General features: G+C 51.4%; 1 protein-coding gene across 4 annotated transcripts in view; it reads right to left on the bottom strand.

Annotated features, from left to right (window-relative positions):
- Positions 1–19,327, bottom strand: part of LOC112227495 (phospholipid-transporting ATPase IB) — a 139,069-nt gene that overhangs the window by 56,711 nt on the left and 63,031 nt on the right. For all 4 annotated transcript variants that reach the window (XM_042308838.1, XM_042308840.1, XM_042308837.1 and 1 more), the window contains exon 23: positions 12,230–12,294. In XM_042308838.1, coding sequence (XP_042164772.1) covers positions 12,230–12,294 — 65 coding nt within the window. The remainder of the gene's footprint in view (positions 1–12,229; positions 12,295–19,327) is intronic.

Raw genomic sequence — 19,327 nt, 5'->3', positions numbered from 1 at the left:
TCGCATTAACATCTGCTAACCATGTGTATGTGACAAATAAAATTTGATTTGATTTGACCATTTGGATCGTCCTGCGTATCTACAGTTAAGAGATACTGCAGACTGTAAAATGACTGGCATCTCTGACGTCACTGCATGAATTCCTCTCATACAAATAACTCCCTATGTTTGGGGGCAATCAAGTACTGTACATTTTTCCATGTCACCAGATGACAGATCTCTCAGTAAAGGCATTTTCAGTTCCAAACAAAATGTTATTTTTCATATGCATCTGCGCTGGGAACAGGCTTGAACACAGATTCACACACACGCTGTAAAACCTTTCTCTCAGGCTCTTGTGTGAAATCTTCTCAGGTTTATATTTAGAGCTGGGCAGAAAGGTTCAGATGGTGTGACATATCACAGATCACCTTCTCTCAGCGCGCGCACACACGCACACACACGAGAGAATGAGGGAGTTGGGTACGGTAGTGAGGCAGTGAGGTGAGAGTAGAATGAGTAAGAGGGAGGTTGAGAGGGTGGAGAGGGGGTATGTGAGGGGGTAATATGAGGAGGGTATGGTTAGTATGTGGGAGGGGGTATGAGGCGGAGGGGGTATGTGAGGGAGAGGGGGTATGTGAGGGAGAGGGGTATGGTTAGTTTGTGGGAGGGGGTATGGTTAGTTTGTGGGAGGGGGTATGTGAGGGAGAGGGGGCATGGTTAGTATGTGGGAGGGGGTTATGGTTGATATGTGGGAGGGGGTATGGTTGATATGTGGGAGGGGGTATGGTTAGTTTGTGGGAGAGGGGTATATGAGGCGGAGGGGGTATGTGAGGGAGAGGGGGTGGTGTGAGGGAGAGGGGGTATGTGAGGGAGAGGGGGTATGGTTAGTATGTGGGAGAGGGGTATATGAGGCGGAGGGAGTATGTGAGGGAGGGGGGGAGGGAGGTGGGAGGGAGAGGGGGAGGGATATGGTTAGAGGGGGTATGTGGAAGGGGGTTAGTATGTGAGGGAGAGGGGGAGAGGGGGTGGTGTGAGGGAGAGGGGGTATGTGAGGGAGAGGGGGTATGGTTAGTTTGTGGGAGAGGGGTATATGAGGCGGAGGGAGTATGTGAGGGAGAGGGGGTGGTGTGAGGGAGAGGGGGGTTAGTATGGTATGTGAGGGAGATGGGGGTATGGTTAGTATGTGGGAGGGTATGGTTAGTATGTGTGAGGGGGGTTATGAGGCGGAGGGGGTGTGAGGGAGAGGGGGTGTGTGAGGGAGAGGGGGTGTATGGTTAGTATGTGTGGAGAGGGGGGGGGGAGGTTGGTGAATGGTTAGTATGTGTGGGGGAGAGGGGGAGGAGACAGACAGTATGTCTGAAGGGGGTGTGCAGATTCTGTCACTAGTGAGATTTACAGAGCTTAATTATCAGCCAAGCATCTGTACAAACACTGACAGACCCCCCCCCCACACACACACAGCAAACAGCCATGCGATCTCCATAGACAAACATTGGCAGTAGAATGGCCTTGCTGAAGAGCTGTGACTTTGAACGTGGCACCGTCATAGGACGTCATCTTTCCAACTAGTCAGTTTGTCAAATTCTGCCCTTCGAGAGCTGCCCCGGTCAACTGTAAGTGCTGTTATTGTGAAGTGGAAACATCTAGGAGCAACAACGGCTCAGCCGCAAAGTGGTAGGCCACACAAGCTCCCAGAATAGGACCGCCGAGTACTGAAGTGCGTAGCGCGTAAAATAATTGTCTGTCCTTGGTTCCAACACTCAGCAGCCGTACACAAGCAGCCATACACAAGCCTAGGATCACCATGTGCAATGCCAAGCGTCGGCTGGAGTGATGTAAAACTCACCACCACTGGACTCTGGAGCAGTGGAAATGCGTTCTCTGTTTCAGGCCCCTTAGTTCCAGTGAAGGGAACTCTTAACACTACAGCATACAATGACATTCTAGACAATTCTGTGCTTCCAACTTTGTGGCAACAGTTTGGGGAAGGCCCTTTCCTGTTTCAGCATGACAATGCTCCTGTGCACAAAGCCAGGTCCATACAGAGATGGTTTGTCGAGATCGGTGTGGAAGAACTTGACTGACGCTTGGCTCAACCCCATCAAACACCTTTGGGATGAATTGGAACGCTGAATACGAGCCAGGCCAAATCGCCCAACATCAGCGCCCGACCTCACTAATGGTCGTGACTAAATGGAAGCAAGTCCCCGCAGCAATGTTCAAACATCGAGTGGGAAGCCTTTCCAGAAGAGTGGAGGCTGTTATAGCAGCAAAGGGGGGACCAACTCCATATTAATGCCCATGAATTTGGAATGAGATGTTCGATGAGCAGGTGTCCACATACTTTTGGCTATGTAGTGTGTGTGTGATGATTAATGAGCAGCACAGTGATGAGGTTTGTGTTTGACTTGTAATGCGGGCGGTGTGACAGGACAGAGGGGGGTTGTGGGTAAGATTGATGAAATGTATATCCAACACTATGAGCCTGATCTGTAAAAGCCACCACCTCTACTGTAAAGACTGGTGTGTGTGTGATATATTTGATATAAAGGTGTCAGATGGACATGTCACTGTGTAACCGTCACAGGTCGCCATGTTTACCCAGGAGGCATTGCTTAGAGGGTTTGTTTTGACGAAAGGGAGCGCCAAAAGGAGATCACATTATTCTCCTAACTCATCACCCTCAGATGGCTCCATATATCCCTCTCTCCAGTACCTCTCCCTCTATCCAGTGCCTCTAGCCACCTCTCCAGAGCCTCTCTCCAGTACCTTTACCCCTCTCTCCAGTACCTCTACCCCTCTCTCCAGTACCTCTACCCCTCTCTCCAGTACCTCTACCCCTCTCTCCAGTACCTCTACCCCTCTCTCCAGTACCTCTACCCCTCTCTCCAGTACCTCTACCCCTCTCTCCAGTACCTCTACCCCTCTCTCCAGTACCTCTACCCCTCTCCCCAGTACCTCTACCCCTCTCCCCAGTACCTCTACCCCTCTCTCCAGTACCTCTACCCCTCTCTCCAGTACCTCTACCCCTCTCTCCAGTACCTCTTCCCCTCTCTCCATTACCTCTACCCCTCTCTCCAGTACCTCTTCCCCTCTCTCCAGTTCCCATCCCTCTTTCTCTCTCTTAATCTATTTCACTTTGTCTCTCCCTTTTACCTCCAGATGTTTATCTCGCACATAAAACACACACACACACCTCTTCCTGTGTACAGAGGGGTTGCTGACAGATGTATAGATAGCAGCGTGAAGGAGACATGGAAAGGGGGAAGAAAAGAGGGGAGGGAGGGAGACATCCGCCTGACTACCAACCACAAGATCAACAGAGATGAGCCTCACCTCCGAAAAACTAAAGAAACAAACTGAAAGAAAGCGGGGGAAGGAGAAGAAGGAGTGGTAAACTAGGACAAGAGATACACTGCAGTGGGGCAAAAGGTCGCACCTAGGAATTATATTTTTATTATACATATATATTTGCTCCTGTTCTCCCTAACTCTAACAAACACAAACCCACCCACCTACAGATGTTACATACACGCTACTCACACACACAGTGGTGGCTCTAACCTGAACCTCAATCAGTTATTTTAAGTGTGATATGAGATAAGTCTGTCTGCTTTCATCTGTGGTGACCTGTCCTCTCACCACACCTCTCTGGACCTGTCCTCTCACCACACCTCTCTGGACCCGTCCTCTCACCACACCTCTCTGGACCCGTCCTCTCACCACACCTCTCTGGACCCGTCCTCTCACCACACCTCTCCTCTGGACCTGTCCTCTGGACCCGTCCTCTCACCACACCTCTCCTCTGGACCTGTCCTCTGGACCCGTCCTCTCACCACACCTCTCCTCTGGACCTGTCCTCTCACCACACCTCTCTGGACCTGTCCTCTGGACCCGTCCTCTCACCACACCTCTCCTCTGGACCTGTCCTCTCACCACACCTCTCTGGACCTGTCCTCTGGACCCGTCCTATCACCACACCTCTCCTCTGGACCTGTCCTCTCACCACATCTCTCTGGACCTGTCCTCTCAACACACCTCTCTGGACCTGTCCTCTGGACCTGTCCTCTCACCACACCTCTCTGGACCAGTCTTCTCAACACACCTCTCTGGACCTGTCTTCTCACCACAGCTCTCTGGACCGGTCCTCTGGACCTGTCCTCTCACCACACCTCTCTGGACCTGTCCTCTGGACACTAAGTCCCACTCAACACACACAACAGAACAAGGTAAGGGCCCAATCATCCTTCACATTAAGCTACAAGAATGCATATTTTAATTAGTATATACTAAGTCAACAAAACAATATTTACAGTAGGAGGGATGAAATAAAGCCAACTGTTATTGGTTGAATTTCAGGGTGACAGGAATGTTACGTTGGAGTGGTCCCTTAACGTCAGTTAAGGTTTTAATTGAATAGACTCAGTCTGACTAATTACAGTGCTACTGAATGGTCTCATTGTCAAGAAAAGCATTTTACTGTAAACCTTCATCTCCCTCTCATTCTCTTATGGAAGTGTGTACTTTTCCCTAGCCACACTCTACCTACCTACACACTCTCTACCTACCTACCTACACACACTCTCTCTACCTACCTACACACACTACCTACCTACCTACACACACACACTCTACCTACCTACACACACTACCTACCTACCTACACACACACTCTCTACCTACCTACCTACACACACTCTCTCTACCTACCTACACACACTACCTACCTACCTACACACACACACTCTACCTACCTACACACACTACCTACCTACCTACACACACACACTCTACCTACCTACACACTCTCTCACTCTACCTACCTACACACTCTACCTACCTACACACTCTCACTCTACCTACCTACACACTCTCACTCTACCTACCTACACACTCTCTCTCACTCTACCTACCTACCTACACACTCTACCTACCTACACACTCTCTCTCACTCTACCTACCTACACACTCTCTCTCTACCTACCTACACACTCTCTCTCTACCTACCTACACACACACTCTACCTACCTTCCTACCTACACTCTCTCTCTACCTACCTACACTCTCTCACTACCTACCTACACTCACTACCTACACACCTACCCACACACTCTCTCTCTACCTACCTACACACACTCTACCTACCTACCTACACTCTCTCACTACCTACCTACACACACACACCACACACTCTACCTACCTACACACTCTCACTACCTACACACACACACCACACACTCTCTCTCTACCTACCTACCTACCTACACACACTCTCTCTACCTACCTACACACTCTACCTACCTACCTACCTACACACTTTACCTACCTACCTACACACTTTACCTACCTACACACACACACTCTACCTACCTACACACACACTCTACCTACCTACACACTCTCTCTCTACCTACCTACACACACTCTCTCTACCTACCTACCTACCTACACACTCTCTCTCTCTACCTACCTACACACACTCTACCTACCTACCTACACACTCTCTCTCTCTACCTACCTACACACACTCTACCTACCTACACACACTCTCTCTCACTCTACCTACCTACACACACTCTCTCTCACTCTACCTACCTACACACACTCTCTCACTCTACCTACCTACACTCTCACCTACCTACCTACACACACTCTCACTCTACCTACCTACACACACCTCACTCTACCTACCTACACACACTCACACTCTACCTACCTACACACACTCACACTCTACCTACCTACACACTCTCTCTCACTCTACCTACCTACACCTCACTCTACCTACCTACACACACTCTCACTCTACCTACCTACACACTCTCACTCTACCTACCTACACACACTCTCTCACTCTACCTACCTACACACACTCTCACTCTACCTACCTACCTACCTACACACACTCTCCTCTACCTACCTACCTACCTACACACACTCTCACTCTACCTACCTACCTACACACACTCTCTACCTACCTACCTACACACTCTCTCTCACTCTACCTACCTACCTACACACACTCTCACTCTACCTACCTACCTACACACTCTCTCTCACTCTACCTACCTACCTACACACTCTCTCACTCTACCTACCTACCTACACTCTCTCTCCTCTACCTACCTACCTACCTACACTCTCTCTACCTCTCTACCTACCTACCTACACACTCTCTCTCACTCTACATACCTACCTACACACTCTCACCTACCTACCTACACACACTCTCTCTCCACTCTGCCTACCTACCTACCTACCTACCTACACACACACACCTCTGCCTGCCTACCTACCTACCTGCACACACTCTCACTCTACCTACCTACCTACCTACCTACCTACCTACCTGCCTACCTACACACACTCACTCTCCCTCCTGCCTACCTGCCTGCACTCTCACCTGCCTGCCTGCCTACCACACCTACCTACCTACCTACCTACCTGCACACTCTCACTCTGCCTACCTACCTACACACACTCTCACTCTGCCTACCTACCTACACACACACTCACTCTACCTACCTACCTACACACACTCTCACTCTACCTACCTACCTACACACACTCTCACTCTAACTACCTACCTACACTCTGCCTGCCTACCTACACACACTCTGCCTACCTGCCTACACACACACTGCCTGCCTGCACACACACTCCTACCTACCTACCTACACACACACTCTGCCTGCCTACACACACTCTACCTACCTGCCTGCCTACCTGCCTGCCTGCCTACCTGCCTACACACACTCTACCTACCTACACACACACTCTACCTACCTACACACTCTCTCTACCTACCTACCTACACACACTCTGCCTACCTACCTACCTACACACTCTCTCTCTCTCTCTACCTACCTACACACACTCTACCTACCTACCTACACACTCTCTCTCTCTACCTACCTACACACACTCTACCTACCTACCTACACACTCTCTCTCTCTACCTACCTACACACACTCTACCTACCTACACACACTCTCTCTCTACCTACCTACACACACTCTACCTACCTACACACACTCTCTCTCACTCTACCTACCTACACACACTCTCACTCTACCTACCTACACACACTCTCACTCTACCTACCTACACACACTCTCACTCTACCTACCTACACACACTCTCACTCTACCTACACACACTCTCACTCTACCTACCTACCTACACACACTCTCACTCTACCTACCTACACACACTCTCACTCTACCTACCTACACACACTCACACTCTACCTACCTACACACTCTCTCTCACTCTACCTACCTACACACACTCTCTCTCACTCTACCTACCTACACACACTCTCTCTCACTCTACCTACCTACACACACTCTCCTACTCACACTCTACCTACCTACACACACTCTCACTCTACCTACCTACCACACACTCTCACTCTGCCTACCTACCTACACACACTCTCACTCTGCCTACCTACCTACACACACTCTCTCTCACTCTACCTACCTACCTACACACTCTCTCTCACTCTACCTACCTACCTACCTACACACTCTCTCACTCTACCTACCTACCTACCTACCTACACTCTCTCTCACTCTCACTCTACCTGCCTACCTACCTACCTACACACTCTCTCTCACTCCTACCTACCTACCTACCTACACACTCTCTCTCACTCTACCTACCTACCTACACACTCTCTCTCACTCTACCTACCTACCTACCTACACACACTCTCACTCTACCTACCTACCTACCTACACACACTCTCACTCTACCTACCTACCTACCTACACACACTCTCACTCTACCTACCTACCTACCTACACACACTCTCACTCTACCTACCTACCTACACACACTCTCACTCTACCTACCTACCTACACACACTCTCACTCTGCCTGCCTACCTACACACACTCTCACTCTACCTACCTACCTACACACACTCTGCCTGCCTACCTACACACACTCTACCTGCCTACCTGCCTACCTACACACTCTCACTCTACCTGCCTGCCTGCACACTCTCACCTGCCTGCCTGCCTACACACACTCTGCACTCTACCTGCCTGCCTACACACACTCTGCCTGCCTGCCTGCACACACTCTGCCTGCCTGCCTGCCTGCCTGCCTGCCTGCCTGCCTGCACTCTGCCTGCCTGCCTGCCTGCACTACACACTCTGCCTGCCTGCCTGCACACACAAACTCTGCCTGCCTGCCTGCACACAAACTCTGCCTGCCTGCCTGCACACACACTCTGCCTGCCTGCCTGCACACACACACTCTGCCTGCCTGCCTGCCTGCACACACTCTACCTGCCTGCCTGCCTGCCTGCACACACTCTGCCTGCCTACCTACACACACTCTGCCTGCCTGCCTACACACACACTCTGCCTGCCTACACACACACTCTGCCTGCCTACCTGCACACACTCTGCCTGCCTGCCTGCACACACTCTGCCTGCCTACCTGCACACACTCTGCCTGCCTGCCTGCACACACACTCTGCCTGCCTGCCTGCACACACTCTGCCTGCCTGCCTGCCTGCCTGCCTGCCTACACACACACACACTCTGCCTGCCTGCCTGCACACACACACACTCTGCCTGCCTGCCTGCCTGCACACACTCTACCTACCTACCTACCTACACACACACACACACACTCTACCTACCTACACACACACTCTACCTACAGTGCCTTGCGAAAGTATTTGGCCCCCTTGAACTTTGCGACCTTTTGCCACATTTCAGGCTTCAAACATAAAGATATAAAACGGTATTTTTTGTGAAGAATCAACAACAAGTGGGACACAATCATGAAGTGGAACGACATTTATTGGATATTTAAAACTTTTTTAACAAATCAAAAACTGAAAAATTGGGCGTGCAAAATTATTCAGCCCCCTTAAGTTAATACTTAGTAGCGCCACCTTTTTCTGCGATTAAAGCTGTAAGTCGCTTGGGGTATGTCTCTATCAGTTTTGCACATCGAGAGACTGAATTTTTTTCCCATTCCTCCTTGCAAAACAGCTCGAGCTCAGTGAGGTTGGATGGAGAGCATTTGTGAACAGCAGTTTTCAGTTCTTTCCACAGATTCTCGATTGGATTCAGGTCTGGACTTTGACTTGGCCATTCTAACACCTGGATATGTTTATTTTTGAACCATTCCATTGTAGATTTTGCTTTATGTTTTGGATCATTGTCTTGTTGGAAGACAAATCTCCGTCCCCGTCTCAGGTCTTTTGCAGACTCCATCAGGTTTTCTTCCAGAATGGTCCTGCATTTGGCTCCATCCATCTTCCCATCAATTTTAACCATCTTCCCTGTCCCTGCTGAAGAAAAGCAGGCCCAAACCATGATGCTGCCACCACCATGTTTGACAGTGGGGATGGTGTGTTCAGGGTGATGAGCTGTGTTGCTTTTACGCCAAACATAACGTTTTGCATTGTTGCCAAAAAGTTCAATTTTGGTTTCATCTGACCAGAGCACCTTCTTCCACATGTTTGGTGTGTCTCCCAGGTGGCTTGTGGCAAACTTTAAACAACACTTTTTATGGATATCTTTAAGAAATGGCTTTCTTCTTGCCACTCTTCCATAAAGGCCAGATTTGTGCAATATACGACTGATTGTTGTCCTATGGACAGAGTCTCCCACCTCAGCTGTAGATCTCTGCAGTTCATCCAGAGTGATCATGGGCCTCTTGGCTGCATCTCTGATCAGTCTTCTCCTTGTATGAGCTGAAAGTTTAGAGGGACGGCCAGGTCTTGGTAGATTTGCAGTGGTCTGATACTCCTTCCATTTCAATATTATCGCTGGCACAGTGCTCCTTGGGATGTTTAAAGCTTGGGAAATCTTTTTGTATCCAAATCCGGCTTTAAACTTCTTCACAACAGTATCTCGGACCTGCCTGGTGTGTTCCTTGTTCTTCATGATGCTCTCTGCGCTTTTAACGGACCTCTGAGACTATCACAGTGCAGGTGCATTTATACAGAGACTTGATTACACACAGGTGGATTGTGTTTATCATCATTAGTCATTTAGGTCAACATTGGATCATTCAGAGATCCTCACTGAACGTCTGGAGAGAGTTTGCTGCACTGAAAGTAAGGGGGCTGAATCATTTTGCACGCCCCATTTTTCAGTTTTTGATTTGTTAAAAAAGTTTGAAATATCCAATAAATGTCGTTCCACTTCATGATTGTGTCCCACTTGTTGATTCTTCACAAAAAAATACAGTTTTATATCTTTATGTTTGAAGCCTGAAATGTGGCAAAAGGTCGCAAAGTTCAATACTTTTGAATACTTTTGCAAGGCACTCTACCTACCTACACACACTCTACCTACCTACACACACTCTACCTACCTACACACACTCTACCTACCTACACACACTCTACCTACCTACACACACTCTACCTACCTACACACACTCTACCTACCTACACACACTCTCTACCTCTGCCTACCTGCACACACTCTGCCTGCCTACACACACTCTACCTGCCTACACACACTCTACCTACCTACACACACTCTACCTACCTACACACACTCTACCTACCTACACACACTCTACCTACCTACACACACTCTACCTACCTACACACACTCTACCTACCTACACACACAGTCTGAGACACAATGGAGTGTAGAGGCCGTAAACCGGTCTGCTATCTGCAGACTGTCTAACAGACAAATTAACTCCACTAAAGCAAGCAGACTGTGCCGCAGTGGTGGAAAAAATACCCAATTGTCATACTTAAAGTAAAGATCCCTTATTAGAACATGAGGCAAGTAAAAGTGAAAGTCACCCAGTAAAATAGGGCGGCAGGTAGCCTCGTGGTTAGAGACAGGTAGCCTAGTGGTTAGAGACAGGTAGCCTCGTGGTTAGAGACAGGTAGCCTCGTGGTTAGAGACAGGTAGCCTCGTGGTTAGAGACAGGTAGCCTCGTGGTTAGAGACAGGTAGCCTCGTGGTTAGAGACAGGTAGCCTCGTGGTTAGAGACAGGTATCCTCGTGGTTAGAGACAGGTAGCCTCGTGGTTAGAGACAGGTAGCCTCGTGGTTAGAGACAGGTAGCCTCGTGGTTAGAGACAGGTAGCCTCGTGGTTAGAGACAGGTAGCCTAGTGGTAGCCGAGCGTTGGACTAGTAACTGAATGGTTGCAAGATCGAATCCCCGAGCTGACAAGGTAAAAATCTGTTGTTCTGCCCCTGTTCTACCTACTGTTCCTAGGCCGTCATTGAAAATAACAATTTGTTCTTAACTGACTTGCCTAGTTAAATAAAAGGTCAAATGTAAAAAAAATATTACTTGCATAAAAGTCTAAAAGCATTTGGTTTTAAATATACTTAAGTATCAAAGTAAAAATAATTTCAAATTGCTTTTAATTTTACAAACCAGAGGGCACCATTTTCTAGTTTTTTTTAGTTTATGGAGAGCCAGGGGCACACTCCAACACTCAGACATCATTTACAAACAAAGCATTTGTGTTTAGTGAGTCTGCCAGATCAGAGGCAGTAGGGATGACCAGGGATGTTCTCCTGATAAGTGCGTGAATTAGACCATTTTCCTGTCCTGTTACGTATTCAAAATATACTTTTGGGTGTCAGGGAAAATGTATGGAGTAAAAAGTACACTCTTTTCTTAAGGAATGTACGGAAGTTAAAGTTGTCAAAAATATATATAGTAAAGTAAAGATACCCTGAAAAACTACTTAAATGGTACTTTAAAGTATTTCTACTGAAGTACTTTACACCCGTGCTGAGACGGTGAGTGTGTTTATTCTCACATGACAGTATCCCAGCCACTTAGAATCAGCAGACTCTACATGAAAACAACATAAATACTGACCCTCAACTCAACCAGCCTAAATCACAGGTTTAAATGGAATCTGACCAGAGCATACTGTGTTCTATAGAGTGTCTCCTATGCCAACGTGTTTGTGTGTGTGTGTGTGTGTGTGTGTGTGTGTGTGTGTGTGTGTGTGTGCTCGCAGGCGCGAGAGAGAGAGACCGGGATGAGAGGAGAGAAAGCGATACAGCAGTATGTGTCTTTCATCTCTTTCTCCAGGAAGACACCAGACACCTTAATTACCTCCACCTGTGAGCAGACAAAGAGACACACACACCAATCTCTACTCTGCCACACCCTGATTCCCACGGTAACACTCTAGAGCCCACACAGACCCAAAGAGGAGAGGGAGGAGGGAGTGGAAGAAGAGGAAATGGCTGGGTGGAAGAGGTGAGGAAGATGCACTCACATCCAATGAGTCCTCGTTGACGATGAGGAGGGACATGCCGTGGGTCACCAGACGACAGGAGTAGCCTGAGTCAGAGAATACAATACCAGATACAGCACAGAAAGACACCTCTCTCTCTCTCTCCATGCCCCTCTCTCTCTCTCTCTCTCTCTCTCTCTCTCTCTATATATATATATATATATATATCTATATATATATATATATATATATATATATATATATATATATATCTCTCTCTCTCTCTATCTCTATGTATCTCTCTCTCCATGCCCCTCTATCTCTGCTCTCTCATGTCTATGCCCTCTCTCTCTCTCTCCCCTCTCTCTCTCTCTCTCTCTATCCATGCCCCTCTCTCTCCTATGCCCCTCTCTCTCTCTCTCTCTATATATCCCTCTCTCTCTCCATGCCCCTCTCTCTCTCTCCATGCCCCTCTCTCTCTCTCATGCCCCTCTCTCTCTCCATGCCCCTCTCTCTCTCATGCCCCTCTCTCTCTCCATGCCCCTCTCTCTCTCCATGCCCCTCTCTCTCTCTCTCTCATGCCCTCTCTCTCTCTCTCCATGCCCCTCTCTCTCTCTCTCTCCTCTCCCCTCTCTCTCTCTCTCTCCATGCCCCTCTCTCTCTCTATCCATGCCCCTCTCTCTCTCTCTCTCCATGCCCCTCTCTCTCTCTCCATGCCCCTCTCTCTCTCTCCATGCCCCTCTCTCTCTCTCCATGCCCCATCTCTCTCTCTCTCTGCCCCTCTCTCCCATGCCCCTCTCTCTCTCCATGCCCTCTCTCTCTCTATCTATGCCCCTCTCTCTCTCTCTCTCTCTCTCCCATGCCCCTCTCTCTCTCTATCTATGCCCCTCTCTCTCTCTCTCTCTCCATGCCCTCTCTCTCTCTCCATGCCCCTCTCTCTCTCTCTCATGCCCCTCTCTCTCTCTATGCCCCTCTCTCTCTCTCTCTCTATGCCCCTCTCTCTCTCTCCATGCCCCTCTCTCTCTCTCCATGCCCCTCTCTCTCTCTCTCTCTGCCCCTCTCTCTCTCTCCCATGCCCCTCTCTCTCTCTCCATGCCCCTCTCTCTCCATGCCCTCTCTCTCTCTATCCATGCCCCTCCATGCTCTCTCTCTCTCTCCATGCCCCTCTCTCTCCATCTCTATGCCCCTCTCTCTCTCTCTCTCTCCATGCCCCTCTCTCTCTCTCTCTCTCTCTCCATGCCCTCTCTCTCTCTCTCTCTCTCTCTCCATGCCCCTCTCTCTCTCCATGCCCCTCTCTCTCTCTCTCCATGCCCCTCTCCATGCCCCTCTCTCTCTCTATGCCCCTCTCTCTCTCTCTATGCCCCTCTCTCTCTCCATGCCCCTCTCTCTCTCTCTCTCTCTCCATGCCCCTCTCTCTCTCTATGCATGCCCCTCTCTCTCCATGCCCCTCTCTCTATCTATGCCCCTCTCTCTCTCTCTCTCTCTCCATGCCCCTCTCTCTCTCTCTCTCTCTCTCCATGCCCCTCTCTCTCTCTCTCTCTCCATGCCCCTGTCTCTCTATGCTCTCTCTCTCTCTCTCCATGCCCCTCTCTCTCTCTCCATGCCCCTCTCTCTCTCCATGCCCCTCTCTCTCCATGCCCCTCTCTCTCTCCATGCCCCTCTCTCTCTCTCTCTCTCCCATGCCCCTCTCTCTCTCCATGCCCCTCTCTCCATGCCCCTCTCCATCTATGCCCCTCTCTCTCTCTCCATGCCCCTCTCTCTCTCTCCATGCCCTCCTCTCTCTCTCTCCATGCCCCTCTCTCTCTCTATCTATCTCCTCTCTCTCCATGCCCCTCTCTCTCTCTCCTCTCTCTCCATGCCCCTCTCTCTCTCCATGCCCTCTCTCTCTCTCCATGCCCCTCTCTCTCTCCATGCCCCTCTCTCTCTCCATGCCCCTCTCTCTCCATGCCCCTCTCTCCATGCCCCTCTCTCTCTCTATCTATGCCCTCTCTCTCTCTCTCTCCATGCCCCTCTCTCTCCCCTCTCTCTCTCTCTCCATGCCCCTCTCTCTCTCTCTCCTCCATGCCCCTCTCTCTCTCTCTCCTCTCCCTCTCTCCATGCTCTCTCTCTCTCTCCATGCCCCTCTCTCTCTCCATGCCTCTCTCTCCATGCCCCTCTCTCTCTCCATGCCCCTATGCATGCCCCTCTCTCTCCATGCCCCTCTCTCTCTCCATGCCCCTCTCTCTCTCTCATGCCCTCTCTCTCTCTCTCTCTCTCTCTCTCTCATGCCCCTCTCTCTCTCATGCTCTCTCTCTCCATGCCCCTCTCTCTCTCTATGCCCCTCTCTCTCTCTCTCTCTCTCTCATGCCCCTCTCTCTCTCTCTCTCTCTCCATGCCCTCTCTCTCTCTCTCTCCATGCCCTCTCTCTCTATCTATGCCCCTCTCTCTCTCTCTATCTCCATGCCCCTCTCTCTCTCTCTCTCTCCTCCATGCCCCTCTCTCTCTATCTATGCCCCTCTCTCTCTCCATGCCCCTCTCTCTCTCTATCATGCCCCTCTCTCTCTCTCTCCATGCCCCTCTCTCTCCATGCCCTCTCTCTCTCCATGCCCCTCTCTCTCCTCCATGCCCTCTCTCTCTCTCCATGCCCCTCTAATCTATATCTATGCCCCTCTCTCTTCTCTCTCTCCATGCCCCTCTCTCTCTCTCCATGCCCTCTCTCTCTCCATGCCCCCTCTCTCTCTCTCTGCTCCATGCCCTCTTCTCTCCATGCCTCTCTCTCATGCCCCTCTCTCTCTCCATGCCTCTCTCTCTCTCTGCCTCTCTCTCTCCATGCCCCTCTCTCTCTCTGTATGCCTCTCCTCTCCATGCCCTCTCTCTCTCCATGCCCCTCTCTCTCTCTGCCCCTCTCTCTCTCTCTCTCTCCCATGCCCCTCTCTCTCTCTCTCTCTCTCTCTCTCTCTCTCTCTCTCTCTCTCTCTCTCTCCATGCCCCTGTCTCTCTCTATGCCCCTCTCTCTCTCTCTCTCCATGCCCCTCTCTCTCTCTCTCCCATGCCCCTCTCTCTCTCACTATGCCCCTCTCTCTCTCTCTCCATGCCCCTCTCTCTCTCTCTCTCTCTCTCTCTCATGCCCCTCTCTCTCTCTCTCTCTCTCTCTCTCTCTCCATGCCCCTCTCTCTCTCTCTCCATGCCCCCTCTCTCTCTCTCTCCATGCCCCTCTCTCTCCATGCCCCTCTCTCTCTCTATGCCCCTCTCTCTCTGGCAATATCTCTCTCTCTCCATGCCCCCTCTCTCTCTCTCTCTCTCTCTCCCCATGCCCCTCTCTCTGTCTATGCCTCTCTCTCTCTCTCCCTCTGTCTCTCTCATGCCCCTCTCTCTCTCTCTCCATGCCCTCTCTCTCTCTCTCTCTCTCCATGCCCCTCTCTCTCTCTCTCTCCATGCCCCTCTCTCTCTCTCTCCTCCATGCCCCTCTCTCTCTCTCTCTATGCATGCCCCTCTCTCTCTCCATGCCCTCTCTCTCTCCATGCCCCTCTCTCTCTCCATGCCTCTCTCTCTCTCTGCCCCTCTGCCCCTCTCTCTCATCCATCTCTCTCTCCATGCCCCTCTCTCTGGCTCATCTCTCCCATGCCCTCTCTCTCTCTCTCTCCATGCCCCTCTCTCTCTCTATCTATGCCCCTCTCTCTCTCTCCATGCCCCTCTCTCTCCATCCCCTCCATCTCTCTCTATCTACCCCTCTCTCTCTCTCCATGCCCCTCTCTCTCCTATGCCCTCTCTCTCTCTCTCTCCATGCCCTCTCTCTCTCCATCCCCTCTCTCATCTCCATGCCCCTCTCTCTCTCCATGCCCTCTCTCTCTCTCTATGCCCCTCTCTCTCTCCATCCCCTCCTCCATGCCCCTCTCTCTCTCTATGCCCCTCTCTCTCCATGCCCTCTCCATGCCCCTCTCTCTCTCTATCCATGCCCCTCTCTCTCTCTCTCATATCTATCTCTCTCTCCATGCCCCTCTCTCTCTCTCTCTCTCCATGCCCCTCTCTCTCTCTCTCTCCTTGCCCCTCTCCTCTCTCCATGCCCTCTCTTTCTCTCATGCCCCTCTCTCTCTCTCCATGCCCCTCTCTCTCTCTATCTGCCTATCTCTCTCTATATATCCATGCCCCTCTATATATCTCTATATATATATATATATATATATCTCCTCTCTATGCCCCTCTCTCTCTCTCTCTCTCCATGCCCTCTCTCTATCTATGCCCCTCTCTTTCTCCTCCATGGCCTCTCTATCTCTCTCTCTCTCCTCCATGCCCCTCTCTCCATGCCTCTCTCTCTCTCTCTCTCTCTCCATGCCCCTCTCTCTCTCTCTCCATGCCCCTCTCTCTCCATGCCCCTCTCTCTCTCTATCCTCTCTGCCCTCTCTCTATCCATGCCCCTCTCTCTCCCTCTCTCTCTCCATGCCCCTCTCTCTCTCCATGCCCCTCTCTCTCTCTATCCATGCCCCTCTCTCTCCATGCCCCTCTCTCTCCATGCCCCTCTCTCTCTCACTCCATGCCCCTCTCTCTCTATGCCCCTCTCTCTCTCTCATGCCCCTCTCTCTCTCTCTCTCTCTCTCCATGCCCCTCCTCTCTCTCTCCTCTCCATGCCCCTCTCCATCCCCTCTCTCTCTCTCTCTCTCCATGCCCCCCTCTCTCTCTCTCCATGCCCCTCTCTCCATGCCCCTCTCTCTCTCCATGCCCCTCTCTCCATCTATGCCCCTCTCTCTCTCTCTCTCTCCATGCCTCTCTCTATCCCATGCCCCTCTCTCTCTCATGCCTCTCTCTCTCCATGCCCCTCTCTGTCTATCTATGCCTCTGTGCCTCTCTCTCTCAGCCATGCCCTCTCTCTCTCTCTCTATCTATGCCCCTCTCTCTCCCTCTCTCTCTCCATGCCCCTCTCTCTCTCTATCTCCATGCCCTCTCTCTCTATGCCCCTCTCTCTCTCTCTCCATGCCCCTCTCTCTCTCTCCTCTCTCCATGCCCCTCTCTCTCTCTCCATGCCATGCTCTCTCTCTCCATGCCCCTCTCTCTCCATGCCCCTCTCTCTCTCTCCATGCCCCTCTCTCTCTCCATGCCCCTCTCTCTCTCTATCTATGCCCCTCTCTCTCTCTCTCTCCATGCCCTCTCTCTCTCTATGCCCCTCTCTCTCCATGCCCCTCTCTCTCTCTATCTATGCCCTCTCTTTCTCTCTCCATGCCCCTCTCTCTCTCTATCTATGCCCCATCCTCTCTCTCTCTCTCATGCCCCTCTCTCTCTCTCCATGCCCCTCTCTCTCTCTCCATGCCCCTCTCTCTCTCCATGCCCCTCTCTCTCTCTATCTATGCCCCTCTCTCTCCATGCCCCTCTCTCTCTCCATCTCTCTCCATGCCCTCTCCATGCCCTCTCTCTCTCTCTCATGCCCCTCTCCTCCATGCCCCTCTCTCTCCATGCCCCTCTCTCTCTCTCTCTCCATGCCCCTCTCTCTCTCTCCTCTCCATGCCCCTCTCTCTCTCTCCATGCCCCTCTCTCTCTCTCTCTCTCTCTCTCTCTCTCTCTCTCCATGCCCCTCTCTCTCTCTCTCATGCCCCTCTCTCTCTCTCCATGCCCCTCTCTCTCTCTCCATGCCCCTCTCTCTCCTATGCCCCTCTCTCTGTCTATGCCCCTCTCTCTCTCTATCTATGCCCCTCTCCTCTCTCCATGCCCCTCTCTCTCTCTCTATCATGCCCTCTCTCTCTCTATCTATGCCCCTCTCTCTCTCTCCATGCCCCTCTCTCCATGCCCCTCTCTCTCTCTATCTATGCCTCTCTCTCTATCTCCATGCCCCTCTCTCTCTCTCTCTCTCCATGCCCCCTCTCTCTCCATGCCTCTCTCTCTCATGCCCCTCTCTCTCTCCATGCCCCTCTCTCTCTCTCCATGCCCCTCTCTCTCTCCATGCCCCTCTCTCTCTCTCTCATGCCCCTCTCTCTCTCCATGCCCCTCTCTCTCTCCATGCCCCTCTCTCCATGCCCCTCTCTCCTCCATGCCCCTCTCTCTCCATGCCCTCTCTCCCATGCCCCTCTCTCTCTCTCCCTCTCCATGCCCCTCTCTCTCTCTCCATGCCCCTCTCTCTCTCCATGCCCCTCTCTCTCTCTCTCCATGCCCCTCTCTCTCTCCATGCCCCTCTCTCTCTCCATGCCCCTCTCTCTCTCCATGCCCCTCTCTCTCTCTATCTATGCCCCTCTCTCTCCATGCCCCTCTCTCTCTCTCTCTCTCCATGCTCTCTCCATGCCCCTCTCTCTCTCTCTCCATGCCCCTCTCTCTCTCCATGCCCCTCTCTCTCTCCATGCCCCTCTCTCTCTCATGCCCCTCTCTCTCTCCATGCCCCTCTCTCTCTCCATGTCTCTCTCTCTCTCTATCTATGCCTCTCTCTCTCTCTCTCTCTCTCTCTCTCTCTCTCTCTCCATGCCCCTCTCTCTCTCTCTATCTATGCCCCTCTCTCTCTCTCTCTCTCATGCCTCTATGTCTATCTATGCCCTCTCTCTCTCTCTCTCTATGCCCCTCTCTCTCTCTATCTATGCCCCTCTCCTCTCTCTCATGCCCCTCTCTCTCTCTATCTATGTCTCTCTCTCTATCTATGCCCCTCTCTCTCTCTATCATGCCCCTCTCTCTCTCTATCCATGCCCCTCTCTCTGTCTATGCCCCTCTCTCTCTCTCTCTCTCCATGCCCCTCTCCATGCCCCTCTCTCTCTCTCTCATGCCCCTCTCTCTCTCCATGCCCCCTCTATCCATGCCCCTCTCTCTCTCTGCCCCTCTCTCCTCCATGCCCCTCTCTCATCCATGCCCCTCTCTCTCTATCTATGCCCTCTCTCTCTCTCCATGCCCCTCTCTCTCTCCATGCCCCTCTCCCTCCATGCCTCTCTCTCTCTATGCCCCTCTCTCCTCTCCATGCCCCTCTCTCTCTCTCTCTCCATGCCCCTCTCTCTCTCTCTCATGCCCCTCTCTCTCTCTCTCTCTCTCATGCCCCTCTCTCTCTCTCTCTCTCTCCATGCTCTCTCTCTCTCTCTCTCTCTCCATGCCCCTCTCTCTCTCTCTCTCTCTATGCCCTCTCCCTCTCTCTCTCTCTCTCCATGCCCCTCTCTCTATCTATGCCCTCTCTCTCTCTCTCTCTCTCCATCTATGCCCCTC

The sequence above is a fragment of the Oncorhynchus tshawytscha genome, linkage group LG29, assembly GCF_018296145.1.
Source record: "Oncorhynchus tshawytscha isolate Ot180627B linkage group LG29, Otsh_v2.0, whole genome shotgun sequence".
NCBI classification, from domain to species: domain Eukaryota; kingdom Metazoa; phylum Chordata; class Actinopteri; order Salmoniformes; family Salmonidae; genus Oncorhynchus; species Oncorhynchus tshawytscha.
The sequence above is the reverse complement of the archived record's forward strand: the minus strand, read 5'-3'. Positions and strand labels throughout refer to the sequence as shown.